This window comes from Aotus nancymaae, unplaced genomic scaffold (genome assembly GCF_030222135.1).
Source record: "Aotus nancymaae isolate 86718 unplaced genomic scaffold, 86718_ANA_hifiasm-v0.15.2.pri h1tg000041l, whole genome shotgun sequence".
Lineage (NCBI taxonomy): Eukaryota > Metazoa > Chordata > Mammalia > Primates > Aotidae > Aotus > Aotus nancymaae.
In genome coordinates, this window is record NW_026988455.1 from 20,384,331 (window position 1) to 20,403,644 (window position 19,314).

The 19,314-nt window shown below is 38.1% G+C and overlaps 1 protein-coding gene and 1 non-coding gene across 3 annotated transcripts in view; one reads left to right on the plus strand and one right to left on the minus strand.

Annotated features, from left to right (window-relative positions):
* Positions 1-19,314, plus strand: part of CENPP (centromere protein P) — a 282,767-nt gene that overhangs the window by 42,046 nt on the left and 221,407 nt on the right. For both annotated transcript variants that reach the window (XM_064361574.1, XM_012472197.2), the window contains one exon: positions 15,426-15,522. In XM_064361574.1, the coding sequence (XP_064217644.1) occupies positions 15,426-15,522 (97 nt within the window). The remainder of the gene's footprint in view (positions 1-15,425; positions 15,523-19,314) is intronic.
* On the minus strand, positions 7,458-7,576 carry LOC135268755 (U5 spliceosomal RNA). The gene has a single exon (XR_010337110.1). It is a non-coding gene; the product is annotated as a U5 spliceosomal RNA (small nuclear RNA).

A 19,314-nucleotide genomic window follows, 5' to 3' on the forward strand; every position in this document is an offset into this window, starting at 1 on the left:
GGTTCTGTCCCATTTTAAAAACTTATACATTTATGTGTTAAAGAATAAAATATATCTGAGAAATGATGGAATTTACTGAAATTGAAATGATAGAGCTGTAGAAGAACATCTACAACTTAGATCTCTCCTTTATAACATGGGATGATTGCTAGTACTTGGGGAATCTTTCTCAGCGAAACCAGATCTACAAAACACTGTTTCTTTGGGCCACCTACTAGGCATGGAATTACTTCATTTTACAGATTGCTTATTTATTTATTTATTTTTTTGGAGATGGAGTTTCGCTCTTGTTACCTAGGCTGGGGTGCAATGGCGCGATCTTGGCTCACCGCAACCTCCGCCTCCTGGGTTCAGGCAATTCTCCTGCCTCAGCCTCCCGAGTAGCTGGGACTACAGGCATGCGCCACCATGCCCAGCTAATTTTTGTATTTTTAGTAGAGACAGGGTTTCACCATGTTGACCAGGATGGTCTCGATCTCTTGACCTCGTGATCCACCCGCCTCGGCCTCCCAAAGTGTTGGGATTACAGGCGTGAGCCACCGCACCCGGCCACAGATTGCTTATTGTTTGGTATTACTTGTGGCACAGATTCCTTCAGTAAGTATATATGCCCACCACCATTTACAGATTACTCAACTGATCTAGTTAGGAAGAGTCCTCAATAGGCCCAGCACAGTGGCTCATGCCTTAGTCCCAGCACTCTGGGAGGCTGAGGCAGCCGGATCACGAGTCAGGAAATTGAGACCATCCTGGCCAACATGGTGAAACCCCCATCTCTACTAAAAATACAAAAGTTACCTGGGTGTGGTGGTGCACGTCTATAATTCCAGCTATTCGGGAGGCTGAGGCACAAGAATTGCTTGAACCCAGAAGGTGGAGGTTGCAGTGAGCTGAGATCCCATCACTGCACTCCAGCCTGGTGACAAAGTGAGACTCCATCTCAAGATGCTTTCTTCAGTATTTGTGGGCTTTTTTCTTTTTTAAAAAAAGGTATTATTTTAAAAAATAAAACACAGAAAAGTATAAAAAGCTATATCTGGAAGGGATTTGGGAAGAAATTATTCCTCTGATTAATCATTGTACAGGTAAGCTGAATGATTATTATTAAGCGGCTTAATGATTATTAAGCTGAACGATATTAGTGAGCAAACATCATGCTCAGTTTTTCAAACATCTAAGGCTGTTTTGAGGACAGTGTTTGAGAGGATCACAATTCAGTTAGTTCAATACTGACTTCCCCAAGAGCTCTCATGGAGTTACTGCAGGTTGAGTATCTGTAATCTGAAATCCAAACTGCTCTAAAATCTGAAATGTTTTGATTGCTGACATGGTACCTTAAGTGGAAAATTCCACACCTGATTTGTGCAGGTTGCTGTCAAAATGCAGGACTACAACACAGTTTATTCAACATCCTCAAGGGAAAAAGACCCTCCCAGCTCTCTTCAGCTGCGGTAGCAGCATGCATTCATAACAGAACAAGACATCATGTCAGCTTATAAAATCAAAGCTAGATTAATAAGACAAAAAACTGTTGTTAATGAGGCAGATAACTGTGGAGGAAACATGTATTTTATTTTTATTTATTTATTTATATATATTTTTTGAGACGGAGTTTCAGTCTTGTTACCCAAGCTGGAGTGCAATGGCGCGATCTCGGCTCACCGCAACCTCCGCCTCCTGGGTTCAAGCAATTCTTCTGCCTCAGACTCCCTAGTAGCTGGGACTACAGGCATGCGCCACCATGACCAGCTCATTTTCTTTGTATTTTTAGTAGAGACGGGGTTTCACCATGTTGACGAAGATGGTCTCCATCTCTTGACCTCGTGATCCACCCTCCTCAGCCTCCCAAAGTGCTGGAATTATAGGCGTGAGTCACCGCGCCTGGCCTCATTTATTTTTTGAGACAGAGGCTCACTCTGTGTCCCAGGCTGGAGTGTAGTGGCACAATCTTGGTTCACTGCAAACTCCACCTCTCGAATTCAAGCAATTCTCCTGCCTCAGCCTACTGAGTAGCTGGGATTACAGGCACGCGCCCACACCCAGCTAATTTTTGTATTTTTAATAGAGATAGGGTTTTGCCACGTTGGCCAGGCTGGTCTTGATTTCCTGGCCTCAAGTGATCTGCCCGCGTTGGCCTCCCAAAGTGCTGGGATTATAGGCATGAGCCACCATGCCTGGCCTTTGAAGGAAACATTTAAAAATGGTTCTATAGGAACCATCCAGCAGAATGCCTCCTCATCCCTAGAGAACCCTTTTTTTGGTCCCACAACTGTTTATGTTTCTTCTCACCTAAAAAAATAAAATACAGTATACAGTAACATTTTAATCAAACACAGCATCATAGGTGGAGACTGAAAGCCTACCATTGTTAGTTGTTGCTGTTGTTTAAAATCTGGTAATTGGTATTTTGGGGATACTAGACTGCATACATTATTTTTTCAATATTTAATGACATGTCATATTTTTTATTGTTAAGTTCTTACGTGTTAATAAATTAAGAAAATTATTGCTTATTGGTATCATAAATTCAGAATCAGGAATGTTGGTGATGCTAAACAGCCACAGATTATCCACATGGGTGACTGAGATAGTGACACCTTTGCTTTCTCGTGGATCATTGTACACAAACTTTGTTTTACACACAAAATTATTTAAAATATTATATAAAATTACCTTTAAGACCTGGACACTGTCCCCAAGATATCTCTTTATATATATATGCAAATATTCCAAAATCTGAAAAAAAATTCGAAATATGAAACGCTTCTGGTACCAATCATTTTTGGATAAGGGATACTCAGCCTGTATTCCAGCTTCTAATAATTTTATCAAAATTAGGTTCAAATCAGCTTCTTGGGGCCATTTATTCAATGATCAAGAGCTGAACCAAATTAATCACCTTCATAAAAATATAACTATAGGTACTGTGAAAACCAATTTCATGAGGTCTGTCTGGGAAGCAGTCCCAATGAGTTCATCATCTGTTACAGGATCTTTTGAGTGACCAAATATGGAGAAACCAAATCTCACATCTGGTATTTATATATTGTGGATAGTTTTTTTGGCTACTGACAGGCATCAGCAGCTTATATTTGACGTCTGTCTATGTTCATATGTACTGCGTGGTTAACATTTAAAAGTTAAGAATAAATTGGCCGGGTGCAGTGACTCATGCCCTTAATCCTAATGGTTTGGGAAGCTGTGATGGAAGGATCACTTGAACCCATGAGTTCATGACCAGCGTTGGCAACATAGTGAGACCCTGTCTCTACAAAAAAGAAATTGAAAAAAATTAGCCAGGGCTATCCTCCTGTAGTAGTTGCTAAGGAGGCTGAGATGGGAGGGTCACTTGAGCTCAGGAGCTCTAGGTTACAGTGACTTACAATCATGCCACTGCGCTCCAGGCTGGGTGACAGAGCAACATACTATCTCTAAAAATAAATAAATAAATGGAGCCAATTTCAATAGCTTTTATTATTATTAGCAATTAATATAGTGAGGCTAACAGATAAGGAGACAATTGCCATTAAAAATGTAGTTACAGTTCACAAGAGGAGGACCTGGCACACCACACCATAGTGGCCACATGAGGAGTACTGGGGTCAGTCAAGAGACAAATAGGAGAGGGGACACTGTGGGCAAAAGCCTTTGTTGTGGTTTCTGTGGGAAGTAATGGTTGAGGCAAGGTGAGCGGGCTTAAGCTTGGCTTGTTTGAATAATTTCAGTGGGCTCTGGATCAGAGGACCTGTCCCTAGTTAATTGTGTCTTGTACATGGCCCTGGGGTGATTATAGCAGGTGGATAGTGGAGAGAACTGGTAAAGAAAGAACCTGGTAAAGGAGGTGGTTGGAGGTATGGAATCTGGGCTAGTTGTTTTGCATTTGAAAAATTCACTCATGCTAGGTGCGGTGGCTCACGCCTGTAATCCCAGCACTTTGGGAGGCCATGGCAGGCGGATCACGAGGTCAGATGTTCAAGACTACCCTGGCAAACATGGTGAAACCCTGTCTCTACTAAAAATTCAAAAAAAATTAGCTGGACATGGTGGTGCACATCTGTAATCCCAGCTACTCAGGAGACTGAAGCAGGAGAATCTCTTCAGCCCGGGAAGCGGAGGTTGCAGTGAGCCAAGCTGGTGCCACTGCTCTCCAGCCTGGGCAACAAAGCAAGACTCCATCTCAAACAAAAAAAAAGAAAGAAAGAAAAATAAAAACTCACTCAAGGGCAAATTGTTGATTATCTCTAGAGACTAGTTCGGACTGCATTGAATTGGTCAATTGCTTTAGACAATATGGTCATTTTAATAGTATTAATTCTTCCAAGCAATAAGCATGGGATGTGCATGAGATGACACATTTGTAACTGATGTATAGAAACACTACTGATTTTTGTACATTGATTTTGTCCTGCAACTTAACTGAATTCATTTATCAAATCTAATGGTTTCTTGTTGGGAGTCTTAAGTTTTTCTAGAATAAGATTATGTAAGCAAAGAGAGACAATTTCACCTTCTTCTCTTCCGATTGGAAGGCCCTTTATTTCTTTCCTTTGCCTGATTGCTCTGGCTAAGACTTCTGGTCCTATGCTGAATAGGAGTGGTGGAAGTCTTGTCGTAGTTCTTAGGGGAAAGCCTTTCAACTTTCCCCTGTTCAGTATGATGTTAACTATGGGTTTTTTGTATGTAGCCTGTGTTATTTTGAGGTATATGCCCTCTCTAGTTAGTTTGTTGAGTGTTTGAATCCTGGAAGGATGTTGAATTTTATCAAATGCTTTTTCTGCATCAATTGAGATTATTTTTTTTCCTATATTTTGTTGATGTGCTATATTAAATTTATTGATTTGTATATGTCTAATCATCCTTGCATCCATGGTATAAATCACAACTGATCGTGGTATATTATCTTTTAGATGTGCTATTGGATTTGGTTTGCTAGTTATTTTGTCAAAGATTTTTAATTTTTTTTTTTTTAAGTCTACTCACAAGTTTCAGAGTTGAAGATTTTTGCATCTGTGTTCCTCAGAAATATGGGCCTGTAGTTTTCTTTTGTGTGTGTGTTTGTCCTTAACTGGTTTTAGTATCAGGGTAATGCTGGCCTCTTGCAGTGAGTTAGGGAGAATTCTTTCCTCTTTGATGATTTAGGAAGAGTTTCAGGAGGATTAATATCAGTTCTATGTGTGTTTGATAGAATTTGGCTGTTACTCCATCCAGTCCTGGTCATTTCTATGTTAGGAGACTTTTTATTGTTTTTGTTTGTTTGTTTGTTTTTGTTTTTTTTTTTCTCGAGATAGAGTCTCACTTGGTCTCCCAGGCTGGAGTGCAGTAGTGCCATGATCTCGACTCACTGCAACCTCCATTTCCCAAGTTCAAGTGATTCTCCTGCCTCAGCCTCCAAAGTAGCTGGGATTATAGGCACACACCACCATACCTGGCTAATTTTTCATATTTTTCGTAGAGATGAGGTTTCACCATGTTGGCCAGGCTGGTCTGGTACTCCTGACCTCAGGTGATCCGCCTGCCTCAGCCTCCCAAAGTGCTGGGATTACAGTTGTGAGCCACCACGCCAGACCTAGGAGAAAAAAGTAGTGATTTCTCACTGCTCATTATGGGTCTGTTCAAGTTTTCTGTTTATTTCTGATTCAGTCTTGTATGTTGTATGTTTCCATTTCCTCTAGGTTTTACACTTTGTCATTATAAGTTGTTGATAATAGGCTCTCCTCTTTTTTATTTCTGTCCCCTCATTGTCATTTAATTTGTTTGGATCTTTTCTTTTCTTGGTTAGTCTAACTAGTAGTTTATCAATCTTGTTTATCTTTTTTTAATCGCATTTTAGGTTTAGGGGTACATGTGAAGAACATGCAAGATAGTTGCATAGGTACACACGTGGCAGTGTGATTTGCTGCCTTCCTCCCCATCACCTATATCTGGCATTTCTCCCCATGCTATCTCTCCCCAACTCCCCACCCCACACTGTCCCTCCCCTGTTTACCCCCAACAGACCCCAGTGTGTGATGCTCCCCTCCCTGTGTCCATGTGTTCTCATTGTTCAACAACCACCTATGAGTGAGAACATTCGGTGTTTGATTTTCTGTTCTTGCATCAGTTTGCTGAGAATGATGGTTTCCAGGTTCATCCATGTCCCTACAAAGGACACAAACTCATTGTTTTTATAGCTGCATAATATTCCATGGTGTTTATGTGCCACATTTTCCCTGTCCAGTCTATCATCGATGGGCATTTGGGTTGGTTCCAGGTCTTTGCTATTGTAAACAGTGCTGCAATGAACATTCGTGTGCATGTGTCCTTATAGTAGAACGATTTATAATCCTTTGGATATATACCCAGTAATGGGATTCCTGGGTCAAATGGAATTTCTATTTCTAGGTCCTTGAGGAATCGCCACACTGTCTTCCACAATGGTTGAACTAGTTTACACTCCCACCAACAGTGTAAAAGTGTTCCTATTTCTCCACATCCTCTCCAGCATCTGTTGTCTCCAGATTTTTTAATGATCGCCATTCTAACTGGCGTGAGATGGTATCTCAATGTAGTTTTGATTTGCATTTCTCTATTGACCAATGATGATGAGCATTTTTTCATATGCTTGTTGGCCTCATGTATGTCTTCTTTTGTAAAGTGTCTGTTCATATCCTTCGCCCACTTTTGAATGGGCTTATTTGTTTTTTTCTTGTAAATCTGTTTTAGTTCTTTGTAGATTCTGGATATTAGCCCTTTGTCTGATGGGTAGATTGCAAAAATTTTCTTTGGCAAACCTGACAAAAACAAACAATGGGGAAAGGACTCCCTGTTTAATAAATGGTGTTGGGAAAACTGGCTAGCCATGTGCAGAAAGTAGAAACTGGACCCCTTCCTGACACCTTACACTAAAATTAACTCCAGATGGATTAAAGACTTAAACATAAGACCTAACACCATAAAAACCTTAGAAGAAAACCTAGGCAAAACCGTTCTGGACATAGGCATAGGCAAGGACTTCATGATCAAAACACCAAAAGCATTGGCAACAAAAGCCAAAATAGACAAATGGGACCTAATCAAACTCCACAGCTTCTGCACAGCAAAAGAAACCGTCATTAGAGTGAATCGGCAACCAACAGAATGGGAAAAAAATTTGATTTATCTTTTCAAATAACCATCTTTTTGCTTTGTTGGTCCTTAGCATTATTTTTGTTTGTTTGTTGTACCGTGTATTTCATTTAGTTCTGCTTTGACCTTTTGTATTTCTTTTCTTCTGCTATTTTTCTGCTTGGTTTGTTCTTGCTCTGTTCCTTGAGGTGCATTGTTAGATTGTTAGTTTATGACTTTTTACCTTTTGGATGTCAGAATTATTGCTATAAATTTCCCTCTTAGCACCATTTTTGCTGTATCCCACTGATTTTGATATGGTGTGTTTCCATGTTTACTTATTTCAAGGAATATTTTGATTTTTTTTTTTTTTAAGCCTTGCTAGAAAGCAAGCCCTCAAAAAATTAGCTTAAAACTCAAGAGTTGTTCCTCTCCATGGAAATCTTTAGTAAAAGGTGAAAGATTTATACAATCTGAAGAGAAACCAGAGCATGGGAATATTTTGATTTCTATCTTAATTGTTTTGTTTACCCAGTGGTCATTCAGGAACATGTTGTTTAATTTCCATGTATTTGTACAGCTTCCAGAATTCCTTTCGGTGTTGATTTCTAGTTGTATTGTAGTGTGTTCTGAGAAGACGCATGCTATGATTTTGATTTTTAAAAATGTTGAGACTTGTTTTGTGTCCTAACATGTGGTCTGTCCTGGAGAATACTCCACATTCTGATAAAGAGAATGTATCTTCTGCAGTTGTTGGACAGAATGTTCTGTAAATGTCTTTTAGGTCCAATTGGTCTAAAGTCCAATTTAAATCTAATGTTTTTTGTTTGTTTCTTTTCAGATGATCTGTCTAATGCTGTGAATGGGGTGTTGATGTCTCCCATTATTATTGTATTGCAATCTAGCTCTCTCTTTAGATTTGGTAATATTTGATTTATGAATCTGGATGCTCCTATATTGGGTGTATATACATTTTAGAATTGTTACATCTTTTTTCTGAACTGACTCATCTATCATATAATAACCTACCTGTGGGTTTTTTTTTGTTGTTTGTTTGTTTTTCTGAGATGGGATCTTGTTCTATCGCCCAGGCTGGAGTGCAGTGGCACAATCTTGGCTCACTGCAACCTCTGCCTCCTGGGTTCAAGAGATTCTCCTGCCTCAGCCTCCCGAATAGCTGGGACTACAGGTGTGCACCACCACACTGGGCTAATTTTTTTTTTTTTTATGTAGAGATGGGGTTTTACCCTATTGGCCAGGCTGGTCTCAAACTCCTGACCTGATGCCAAAGTGCTGGGATTAAAGGCAAGAGCCACTGCGCCCAGCCACCTTTTTTTTTTTTTTTTAAACTATTTTTGACTCAAAGTTAATTTTAGCTGCTATGGCCGCTACTTGCTTTTGGATTTTGTTTGCATAGAATGTCTTTTTCTGTTCCTTTATTTGCAGTCTATATTTGTCTTTAGTGAGTTTCTTGTAAGCAGCATCTCGTTGAATAATATGTTTGAATCCATTCAACCTTTCTATATCTTTTAAGAAGAGAATTTTATCTGTTTATGTTCTGGGTTATTGATATGTGAGACTTTGTTCCTGTCATACTGTTGTTTTCTGTTGTTTTATGTATTCTTTGTTCCTTTTTCTCTTGTAGTTTGTCATTGTGGTTGGGTAGATTTTTGTAGTGGTACTATTTGAGTTCTTTATTTTCCTGCTTTGCATGTTTGTTTTACAGTGAGTTTTATATTTTCATGCGATTTCATGGTGGTAAATGTCATCCTTTCGCCTCCAACTTTAGGACTTCCTTGAGCATTTCTTCTAGGGATTGTCTAGTAGTAACGAATTCTTTCGGCATTTGTGTTGGAATGACTTTATTTCTCTTTCATTTATGCCTGAGAATTTAGTTGACTGCATTTAGTTTCCAGTTTTTTCCTTCACATACTTTGAATATATTATCCCATTCTCTTCTGGCCTGTGAGTTTTCTCCTGAGAAATCCACTGTTAGTCTGACTGGGATTTTTGTTGTTTTTTTTTTTTGGTAGGTGACTAGACTGCTTTCTCTTGCTGTTTATATGATTTGCTCTTTAAATTTGACTTTAGATAGTCTGATTATAATGTACTGTGAGGAAGATCTTTTTGCATTGCATTTGCTATGAGGTCATTGAACATCCCATTTCTGTATGTCTAAATCTCTTGTTAGACTTGGGAAGTTTTCATCTGTTATTTTATTAAATAGATTTTCTAATTTTTTCTCTGTTTCTTTGCCCTTGAGTATACCACTAATTTGTAAATTTGGTCACTTCATATTGTCCCAAATGTCTCAAAGTCTTTTTTGTTTTTTTATTCAGCCAAGCACAGTGGCTGATGCCTGTAATCCTAACACTTCGGGAGTCTGAGATAGGAGGATCACTTGAGGCTAGGAGTTCGAGATCAGCCTCTTCAACATAGGGAGACCCCATCTCTTTATATATATATATATATATTTAGAGAGAGAATCCAGTCAGAAATATATATATATACACAAATATATATATTTCTCTTTATATAAATATATATAGAAATATATATATTTTATATATAAATAAATATATAGAAATATATATATTTTATATATAAATAAATATATAGAAATATATATATTTCTTTATATAAAGAGATATATATCTCTTTATAGAAATAGATATATAAATATATATTTATATATATAAATATATAATATATAAATATAAATATGTTCAGGAGGCTGAGGCAGGAGAATTGCCTGAACCCAGGAGGCGGAGGTTGCGGTGAGCCGAGATCGCGCCATTGTACTCCAGCCTGGGTAACAAGAGTGAAACTCCGTCTCAAAAAAAATAAATAAATAAATAAATAAAATAAATAAATATAAATATGTAAATATATATAATATATATTTTTAAAAAACCAAATATATCTATATATAAAATGGTCTTTTGGTTATTTATTTATTTCTGACTTGATTATACCAAAAGACCTGTTTTCAGGTTTTGAGAGTCCTTCTTCTGCCTGATCTGGTTTATTTTTGAAGCTTTTAAATGTATTTTGTATTTCCTTCAGTGATTTCTTTAGCTCTTGAATTTGTTTGGTTCTTTTAAAAATATCTCTTTGTTAAATTTCTCATTCATATCCTGAATTATTTTCCTGATTTCTTTGTATTGTTTTTCAGAATTCTCTTATATCTCACTGAGGTTCTTTAACAATCAGTGTTTTGAGCTCAGGTGCAGTGGCTCATGCCTGTAATCCCAGCACTTTGGGAGGCCAAGGCAGGTGGATCACAAGGTCAAGAGATTGAGACCATCCTGGCCAACATGGTGAAACCCCGTCTGTACTAAAACTACAAAAATTAGCTGGGTGTGGTGGCACACACCTGCAGTCCCAGCTATTCAGTAGGCTGAGGCAGGAGAATTGCTTGAACCCGGGAGGCGGAGGTTGCAGTGAACTGAGATCGCGCCACTGCGCTCCAGCCTGGCGACAGAGTGATACTCTGTCCAAAAAAATAATAATAATGTTTTGAATTCTTTATCTGGGATTTCTGAAATTTCTTTTTGATTATCTATTGCTAGATAATTATTGTTTCTTTATAGGTGTCATATTTTCTTGCTTTTTCATGTACCTGTTCCCTTTTGTTGATATCTGCACATAAGCTGTAGCAGGCACTTCTTTGTTTTTTTGCATTTACTTTTGTAAGGGAGGACTTTTTCCTGAAAATGTATCTGTGGTGTTGGCTGGGTCTACCCCCAGCTGCTGGATTGCTACTGGCTTGCTCTCCTATTCCAGCAGTGATAGCACAGGTTTCTATAATATCCAGTCCTGATGTTGGGTTTTGTGACAGCATGCAGCTTGCCAGAGGCTAGTTTAAAAGTGTCATCTTGTAGCTTCTTAGGCCTTAGAAAGAGTGCAGGACTCAGCATGAGCTCCTTCCCTGGAGTAGTTTCATCCTGGAAGCTTTTTATGTTAATTTCAGGGTTTGGGATGATTGAGAGGTTCTCCCATGGCTGATATTGCATGATTCTGTGGTGGGGATGTGGGCTACTGGATGCTCTTGTTCACCCCTTTTCTGCATTGTGAAGCCACTCCCCTATTTTTACTTGTTAATTGACACATTATAATTGTACATATTTATGGGATACAATTTGATGTTTGATACATGTATACATTGTGTAGTGATTAAATTGGGTTAGAACGTATCCCTCACCTCATGTATTTATGATTTCTTTGTAGTGAAACATTCAAAGACTTTCTTCTAGCTGTTTTGTAGTATATATTCAGTTCTGGTGTTCTACTACACGGTGAGGTGAATATATTAACCTCACCGTGTAGTAGAACACCAGAACTTATTTCTTCTATTGAATTTTAACTTTGTACCCACTGACTAAAGTCTCTTCATTCTCCCTTCCTCCCCTCCAAAAAAAGGTGATCTCATAGAAGTAGAGAATAGAACAGTGGTTACCATATGAATTTTAGGATTGGCTTTTACATTTCTGTAAAAAATCATCGTTGGGATTTTGATAGAGATTGCATTGTATCTGTAGACCACTTTGGGATATATTCCCATCTTAACAATATTAAGTTTATGAACATACACAGATATCTTTCCAATTTATTTAGGTCTACTTTAATTTCTTTCAGCAGTGTTTTATAGTTTTCTACATACAAGTGTGTACCTCCATGGTAGGTTTTCTCCTATCTGTTTTATTCTTTTGTAGTATTATAAAAGAAATTGTTTTATTTTCACATTATTTATTACTACTTTGTAAAAATGTGATTATTGTCTGATGTTCTGTCCTGCAACTTTTCTGAACTTGTTTCTTAGTTTTAACAAGTTTTTTGGTAAGTTTTTTATGATTTTCTATGTATAGTTATTTCAGCATCTGCGAGTAGATATCATTTTCCTTCTACCTTTCCAATTTGAATATATTTTATTTGTTTTACTTGCCTGATTTCTCTGACTAGAATTTTCGGTACATTGTTGAATAGAAAGGGCAAGAGTGAGCATTCTTGTGTTGTTCATAGGAGAAAAGCTGTCAACCTTTCATCATTGAAAATGATTAATACCTTTGGATTTTTCATGATGTTAACTGGGTTTTTTATATATGCCCTGAATTAGAGCCTTCTTGTATTGCTATAAATACCTGAGATTGGGTAATTTATTAAAAAAAGAGATTTAATTGGCTCACAGTTCTGCAGGCTTTACAGGAAGCATGGTGCTAGCATCTGCTCAGCTTTTAGGAAGGCTTCAGAAAGCTCACAGCCGTAGTGGAAGGTGGAGGGAGAGCAAGCATGTCACATGGTGAAAATAAGAGCAAGCAAGAGAGTGGGCAGGGAAGGTGCCATACACTGTTAGTGGACCAGCTCTTGCAAGAACTCACTAGCACAAAGACAAGCATCAGGCCATGAGGGATCTACCCCCATAACCCAAACACCTCCCATCAGGCCCCTCCAGCACTGGGGATTACAACCCAAATCTCACGTTGAATTGTAATCCCCAGTGCTATAACCTCCAGCACTGGGGATTACAATTCAACATGAGATTTGGGTTGAGACAAATATCCAAACTATTTCATAGTTTTGTTTTGTTCACCCAGTCGTCATTCAGGAACATGGGTTGTGGCTTCCACAGCCAAATGCAGGTTTTACAGATGATTTTGAGGAGGCAGTGTCTGATTTACATAGGATACAAAAGATTGATGGGACCAGGTATGTCATTTGTATTGGCTGTGAAGAAGCTGGCTGCCCCACCCTAATCTTTTATTATGCAGATGGGTTCTCTACTGGGCCAGGCCAATAGCAAAAAAAAAATTTTTTATATATATAACATATATGTTACATATGTATGTTACATATATAATATATTTTTTGAGATGGAGTTTCACTCTTGTTGCCCAGGCTGGAGTGTAATGGTGTGATCTTGGCTCACTGCAACCTACGCCTCCCAGGTTCAAGCGATTCTCCTGCCTCAGCCTCCCAAGTAGCTGGGATTACAGGCATGCGCCACCACACCCAGCTAATTTTGTATTTTTAGTAGAGATGGGGTTTCTCCATGTTGGTCAGGTTGGTCTCAAACTCCTGACCTCAGGTGGTCTGCCTGCCTTGGCCTCCCAAAGTGCTGGATTACAGGCATGAGCCACTGTGGTCGGCTATTGCCTGCTTTTTTACTGTACACATGGTGACAAAGAAAAGGGAAGATGGAGGCTGGGCACAGAGGCTCACACCTGTAATCCCAGCACTTTGGGAGGCCGAGGTGGGCGGATCATTTGAGATTAGGAGTTCAAGACCAGCCTGGCCAACATGGTGAAACCCATCTCTACTAAAAATACACAAAAAAATTAGCTGGGGATCATGGCATACTTTTTCCTAGCTACTTTGGAGGCTGAGGCGGGAGAATCACTTGAACCCAGGAAGCGGAGGTTGTGGTGAACCAAGATCGTGCCACTGCACTCCAGCCTGGGCAACAGAGTAAGACTTCATCTCAAAAAAAAGGAGAAAGAAAGAAAAGAGAAGATGGATGTTCCATATTTAACATACTTGGCTTCCAGGTGGTAGCCCTTTTCTCTTGGCACAACTACCGGCCATTTCCTGTGCAAGCTTCCATCTTTTGTTTGCAGCTCTATTTTTCAGGCTGCTCTCTGTTAGAAAATAAATTATTTTGGGGCGGCTCTTTATTAAAAGGGAAGCCTTGCTAAGGTCTTCTTTACCCTCACTATCTGCCTAAATAATTTCTTTCTTGCTCCTGTATCAATTGCAAGAAAGTTCTGACTTGGCTGAAACAAAATGAGACCCCTTGAGTCAAAAGAATTCCTTGGAAATGAGGTCTCTTTTGCTTGGGAACCGAGTCAAGACAAGACAAACTATTTCTTGGGAACAAGATCCTTTTACTGTTGTCAGGATTAGGTTCTCACACTAGTAAAGTGGCATGCTATCTTTAAGAGTGTTACCGTGGCCAGGTAGGGAATGTGGCACGGGTATGTTAAAATACACCAAAACTCTCTTACCCTGTTTCAGTTGCCCTTTTCCTGGTTGTTTTCTCAGTCATAAGCTTTTTACTCTCTTCCCAAATTCCAGTAAAAGTGATTCTGACAGCTATGCAGTAGTTTTCACTGTTTCTGAGGCAGGATGACTCCTAGCCCTTCCTATTTTGCCATTTTTCCTTTTGTTCTTATTGATGCATTTCTAATTCAAAAGCACACCCTAGCTCACTTTATAGTCTGTAGTTCAATATCTTATTGTGGTCTCCCCTACTCATGTACTACCCCAAGGCCAGTGTGAATTCTGGAAATTATTCTACACTATATTTCAGTTCTCAGTATTTTTTTCTGTGTAGATCCTAGTTCGTTTTATGTCTGGGTTATTTAAGACTTCATAAACCGATGTAAAAGATTCTCTTCTGAAGACTCCTCCTCTCTGATTCTCCCTTATCTCTTCTTGGGATCACTTAAGTGCAGAGTGTGGAAAGTTAACAGAGCATCAGACTGTGTGTGCAGCTGCCATGCTGGTTCAGTTCTCACACTAACAGACCCCACAGGTTATAGGCAGAGGTCTCCACCAAGAATGTCTCCACTTCGCACACCAGCTGCAAGTGTCAAGGTCCATCTGCAGTTATGACCAACTGGCTATAAATTCTGGAGTTCCCACAAATCTCTCAGGTTTAATAATTTGCTAGAACCACTCACAGAACTTACTGAAAACACTATACTTATAATTACCATTTTATTTTGAAGGATACAACCCAGATACAGCTAAATGGAAGTAATGCATAGATGAAGGTTTGGGTGCCGGGGAGACAGAGATTCCTTGTGAAATCCAGGCACGTTATCCTCCCAGCACTTCAGTGTATTCACCAACCAGGAAGCTCTGCTATGTTCCTGGTTAGCCCTCTAACGTATTTGGTTTTCCTGGTGAACGGCCCCTAGTCTGCAATACGTAGGAGCCATTGTGAGACATCTCATTAGCATAACAAAGACACATCTATCACTCAGGAAGTTCCAAGGGTTGTAAAGCACCATGCCAGAAGACTTTTGTATTGTCTATTCTTCATTATTCTTTATTATACTACAGTCATCAGATAAGATTTCAGGGAACCTGGCATTTGAGTGATTTGAATAATAGGTAGATATAAACATTTGAAAATGGGGAAAGTGACATTCTAGCCTGAAAAAGTAGAAGTAGCAGTCACACTGGAGGAACACACAGGAGTGCAGGAATTGATATCTAGAACTATGTCAAGTAGTTTTTTTGTTTTAGTGTAGGATACATGAAAAGGAAAAATAAATAAAGCTAGATCTGTCCTATCATTTAATGATATTTATTAATCAGAGAATCATTTATTCCTACAGAGCAGAAGAGAGAAAAGATCTGTTCATGTTTTTCCGAAGCCTGCATTTTTTTGTGGAGTGGTTTGAATATCGTAAGCGCACATTTGAACATTTCAAGGTAAAATCTAAAGTCTTTGAATTTAAACATATATGGAAAATAAAGCTGATATTAATTGGGGATTCATCCATAACATTCTTTTCTTAAAAGCTTTCAAACAATAGAAAATATTGTCATTGACTTTTGGAATTTGCAATTATTTGGAATAAGTGGAGGAGGATTACTTCTGTATAGGTAAGTGAACAATTTATATGGTAGAATGTCTTGAAAGAAGTGTGGTTGCATTCAAATTTATTTAAAATGCACATTGTGAAAAATCATTCTTTTAAGAGTACTTGAAGTAAAACAAGGATGTTAATAAAGAATATCATCACAGCAGGCTTATCATGTAGTGGTAGACTGCTAACTTTCTGGGCCAGACTCTGTGTTTTCAGCTTCTCAATTGTACATTTTTAGTTTAAATACCAAAGCCTGATTCTTGTGAAGTAATGCTTTCTAAAGTCTGATATGGGCACTTTATAATACTTCTTTTTATTTCCTTCATTTTCGGGCATAACTGAAATTATGTTTGGTTGCATTGTCATACCTCAAGTCCTGCTCATTTGGATAGCATCAAATTAGTGACAGCATTAATCCACACGGAAACCAGTTATGAAAGTCACCTTAAATAATATTTCAAGGTTCATATTCCTTCAAAAGCCTAACCAGGTTATGACTGTTGTTTTTAGGACTTATACTAACTCTCCTTTATTTGGGGTTCTGTTGTTTATTATTATTATTTATTCTATTTGGTTGAGCTAATAAAACCTGTCAAGTGTAGGATTTTTTCCAAAAAGAAACCTGGGCAGTTCTGTACTACAGTACCTTGAGGCATTCTCATGATTTTGTTTTATTTTATCATAGGTAGTCTTGTGCTAGAAAAATTAAATATTTCTGCTTCACAAGTGGTAAAATACAATAATGACTGCGGAGTGTGCTGGCAGTTATGGTAATAAATGAATCACCTAATGTTTCAGTTTCCTTATGCATTTGAATGGGTGATGGAAAATGAGAGCACTAGTCTCCATTTCCAAAGCTGATTTGACTCTAGGTGCCTTCCAGGCAGTTATGAAAGTATAATTTGTGTGTTTTTCCTATGGAGGGTAGAGAGCTTCTAGGAGCTGATCTTTGCTAGTTATAACATTATACTGGGATGGAAAAAACCAATCACATTGTTCTGTAAGCATCACCACTATCCTTCTCCAGAAGTTTTTCATCATCTAAAACTGAAACATACCCATTAAACATTAACTCCTGATTCCTGCCTTCTCTTAGCACTTGCTACCACTGTTCTGTTTTCTGTTTCTATGAATTTGACTATTCTAGGTACCTCATATATGTCGAGTGTCCTTTTTGTCTGACTTATTTCACTTAGCATAATGTCCTCAAAATTTATCCATATTGTAGCATGTGTCAGATTTCCCCTTTTTTTTTTGAGACAGGGTCTCACTCTGTTGCTCAGGCTGGAGTGCAGTGGTTCAGTCACAGCTCATGGCAACTTTGTCCATGGCTCAGGTGATCCTCCCACCTTAGCCTCCCAAGTAGCTGGGCTTACAGGCACACACCACCATGTCAGCTAAGTTTTGTATTTTTTGTAGAGATGCAGTTTTTGCCATGTTGCCCAGGCTGGTCTTGAACTACTGGGCTCAAGCAATTCACCTACCTTGGTCTCTCAAGCCCACTGCCCTCCCCCTGCCTTTTTTTGAGGCTGGATCTTATTCCATTAAATGTATATACATTTTGTTTATCCATTCATTTGTTGATGGACACTGGTTGTTTTTACTTTTGGCTATTCTGAATTATCGGGCTGTGAACATTGGTGTAGTTACCTGTTTGCATCCCTCTCAATTCTTTTAAGTGTAATTGTATACCTGGAAATAGAATTGCTGGGTCATATGGTAATTCTGTGTTTAATTATTTGAAGAACGTCATACTCTTTTCCATAGTGCTTGTACCATTTTATGCCAGCAAAGCACAAGTACTTCAATTTCTCTACAATTACTTTAATAGTTGTTATTTTCTGCTTTTTTTGGGGGGGGGAGGTGCTATAGTCAACCTGATGTATAGGAAGTGATATCTCACTGTGGTTTTTATTTGCATTTTCCTAATGATTAGTGATGTTAAACATATTTTTATGTGTTGGTTAGCCATTTGTATATCATTGAGGAAATGTCTCTGCAAGTCCTTGGCCCATTTTTGAATTGGTTTGTTTTTTTTTTGTTGAATTGTAGAGTTTTAAAAATATATTCTGGATATTAATTTCTTATCAAATATGTGATTTCAAATTACTTCCTGTGTGTTATCTTTTGACTCTTTATAGTGTCCTTTGATGAGCAGAAGTTTTTAACTTTTAAAATTTATTTTTAATTTTTAATTAACAAATAGTTATTTTACATATTCATGGGTACATAGTGATACTTCAATGTATATATAATGTATAGTGATCAGATCAGGGTGATTAGCGTTTCCATCATCTCAAACATTTATCATTTCTTTGTGTTGGGAACAATGAGTATCTTCTAGCTATTTGAAACTATATACTATGTTATCTTTAACTATGGTTGTCTTACAATGGTATAGAACTTATTCCTCCTATCTAGCTGTAATTTTGTTTCCTTTAACAAATCTGTCCCAAAAGTTTTAAATTTTGATGGAGACCAGTTTATTTATTTATTTTTTACTTGTGTTTTTGGTGTGAAATCCAAGAAATTCCATGCCAAATTCAATTTCATAAAGGTTTTCCTCTAAGAATTTTATAATTTAACTCTTAAGTTTAGGTCTTTTAGTTCATTTTTTAATATTATATAAGATAGGGGTCCAACTTCTTTCTTTTGTATATGGATATCCAGCTTTCCCAGCACCACTGCTGAAGAGACATGTTCTCCACTTAATGGTCTTTGTACTTTTGTTGGAAAGCATCTGATCCTATTTGCAAGGGTTTATTTCTGGGCTGTTTAATGTATTCTATTGGTCTGTATGTCTGTACTTAAACTAATACCACACTGTTTTCTCCCTCCCCTCCCCTCCCCTCCCCTCCTTTTCTTTTCTTTTCTTCTTGAGGTGAAATCTTGCTCTGTTGTGCAGGCTGGAGTGCAGTGGTGCAATCTCGGCTCACTGCAACCTCCGCCTCCTGGCCGAGAGATTCTTCTGCCTCAGTCTCCCAGTAGCTGAGATTACAGGCGCCTGCCACCACATCCAGATAATTTTTTTGAATTTTTGGTAGAGATGGGGTTTCACCATGTTGGCCAGGCTGGTCTTGAACTCCTGACCTCAAGTGATTTGCCCACCTCGGCCTCGCAAAGTGGTAGGATTACAGGCATGAGCCACTGCACTCAGCTACATACAGTTTTCATTACTGTATCTTTGTTGTAAATTTTGAAGTTAGGAAAATGTGAGTCTTCTATCTTTATTCTTCTTTTCGAGATTCTTCGGTGTATTTTGAGGTGTTTTGAAGTTTCATATGAATTTTAAGGTGAATTTTTTTACTTGTGTGAAAGCATTATTAAGATTTTGATGGCAACTGTGTTCAGTCTGCATATTGTATTGGGTAGTATTGTTGTCTTAACAACATTAAAGCTTCCCATCCATAAACATAAGATATCTTTCCATTTATGTAGATCTTTAGTTTCTTTCAGTAATGTTAGTAAGAAGTAAATTATTTAAAGGTTTAAAATCTCTATTTCTTTAATTATTAGTGTCAAGAATGAAACATTATTAATATAATGGAGACAGCATATTTTTGCTTTCTCTAATTATTTCCTCTGATATCTTCTGGATCTTTGTGGTATAATTTGTATTGTTTATTTTGTTTTG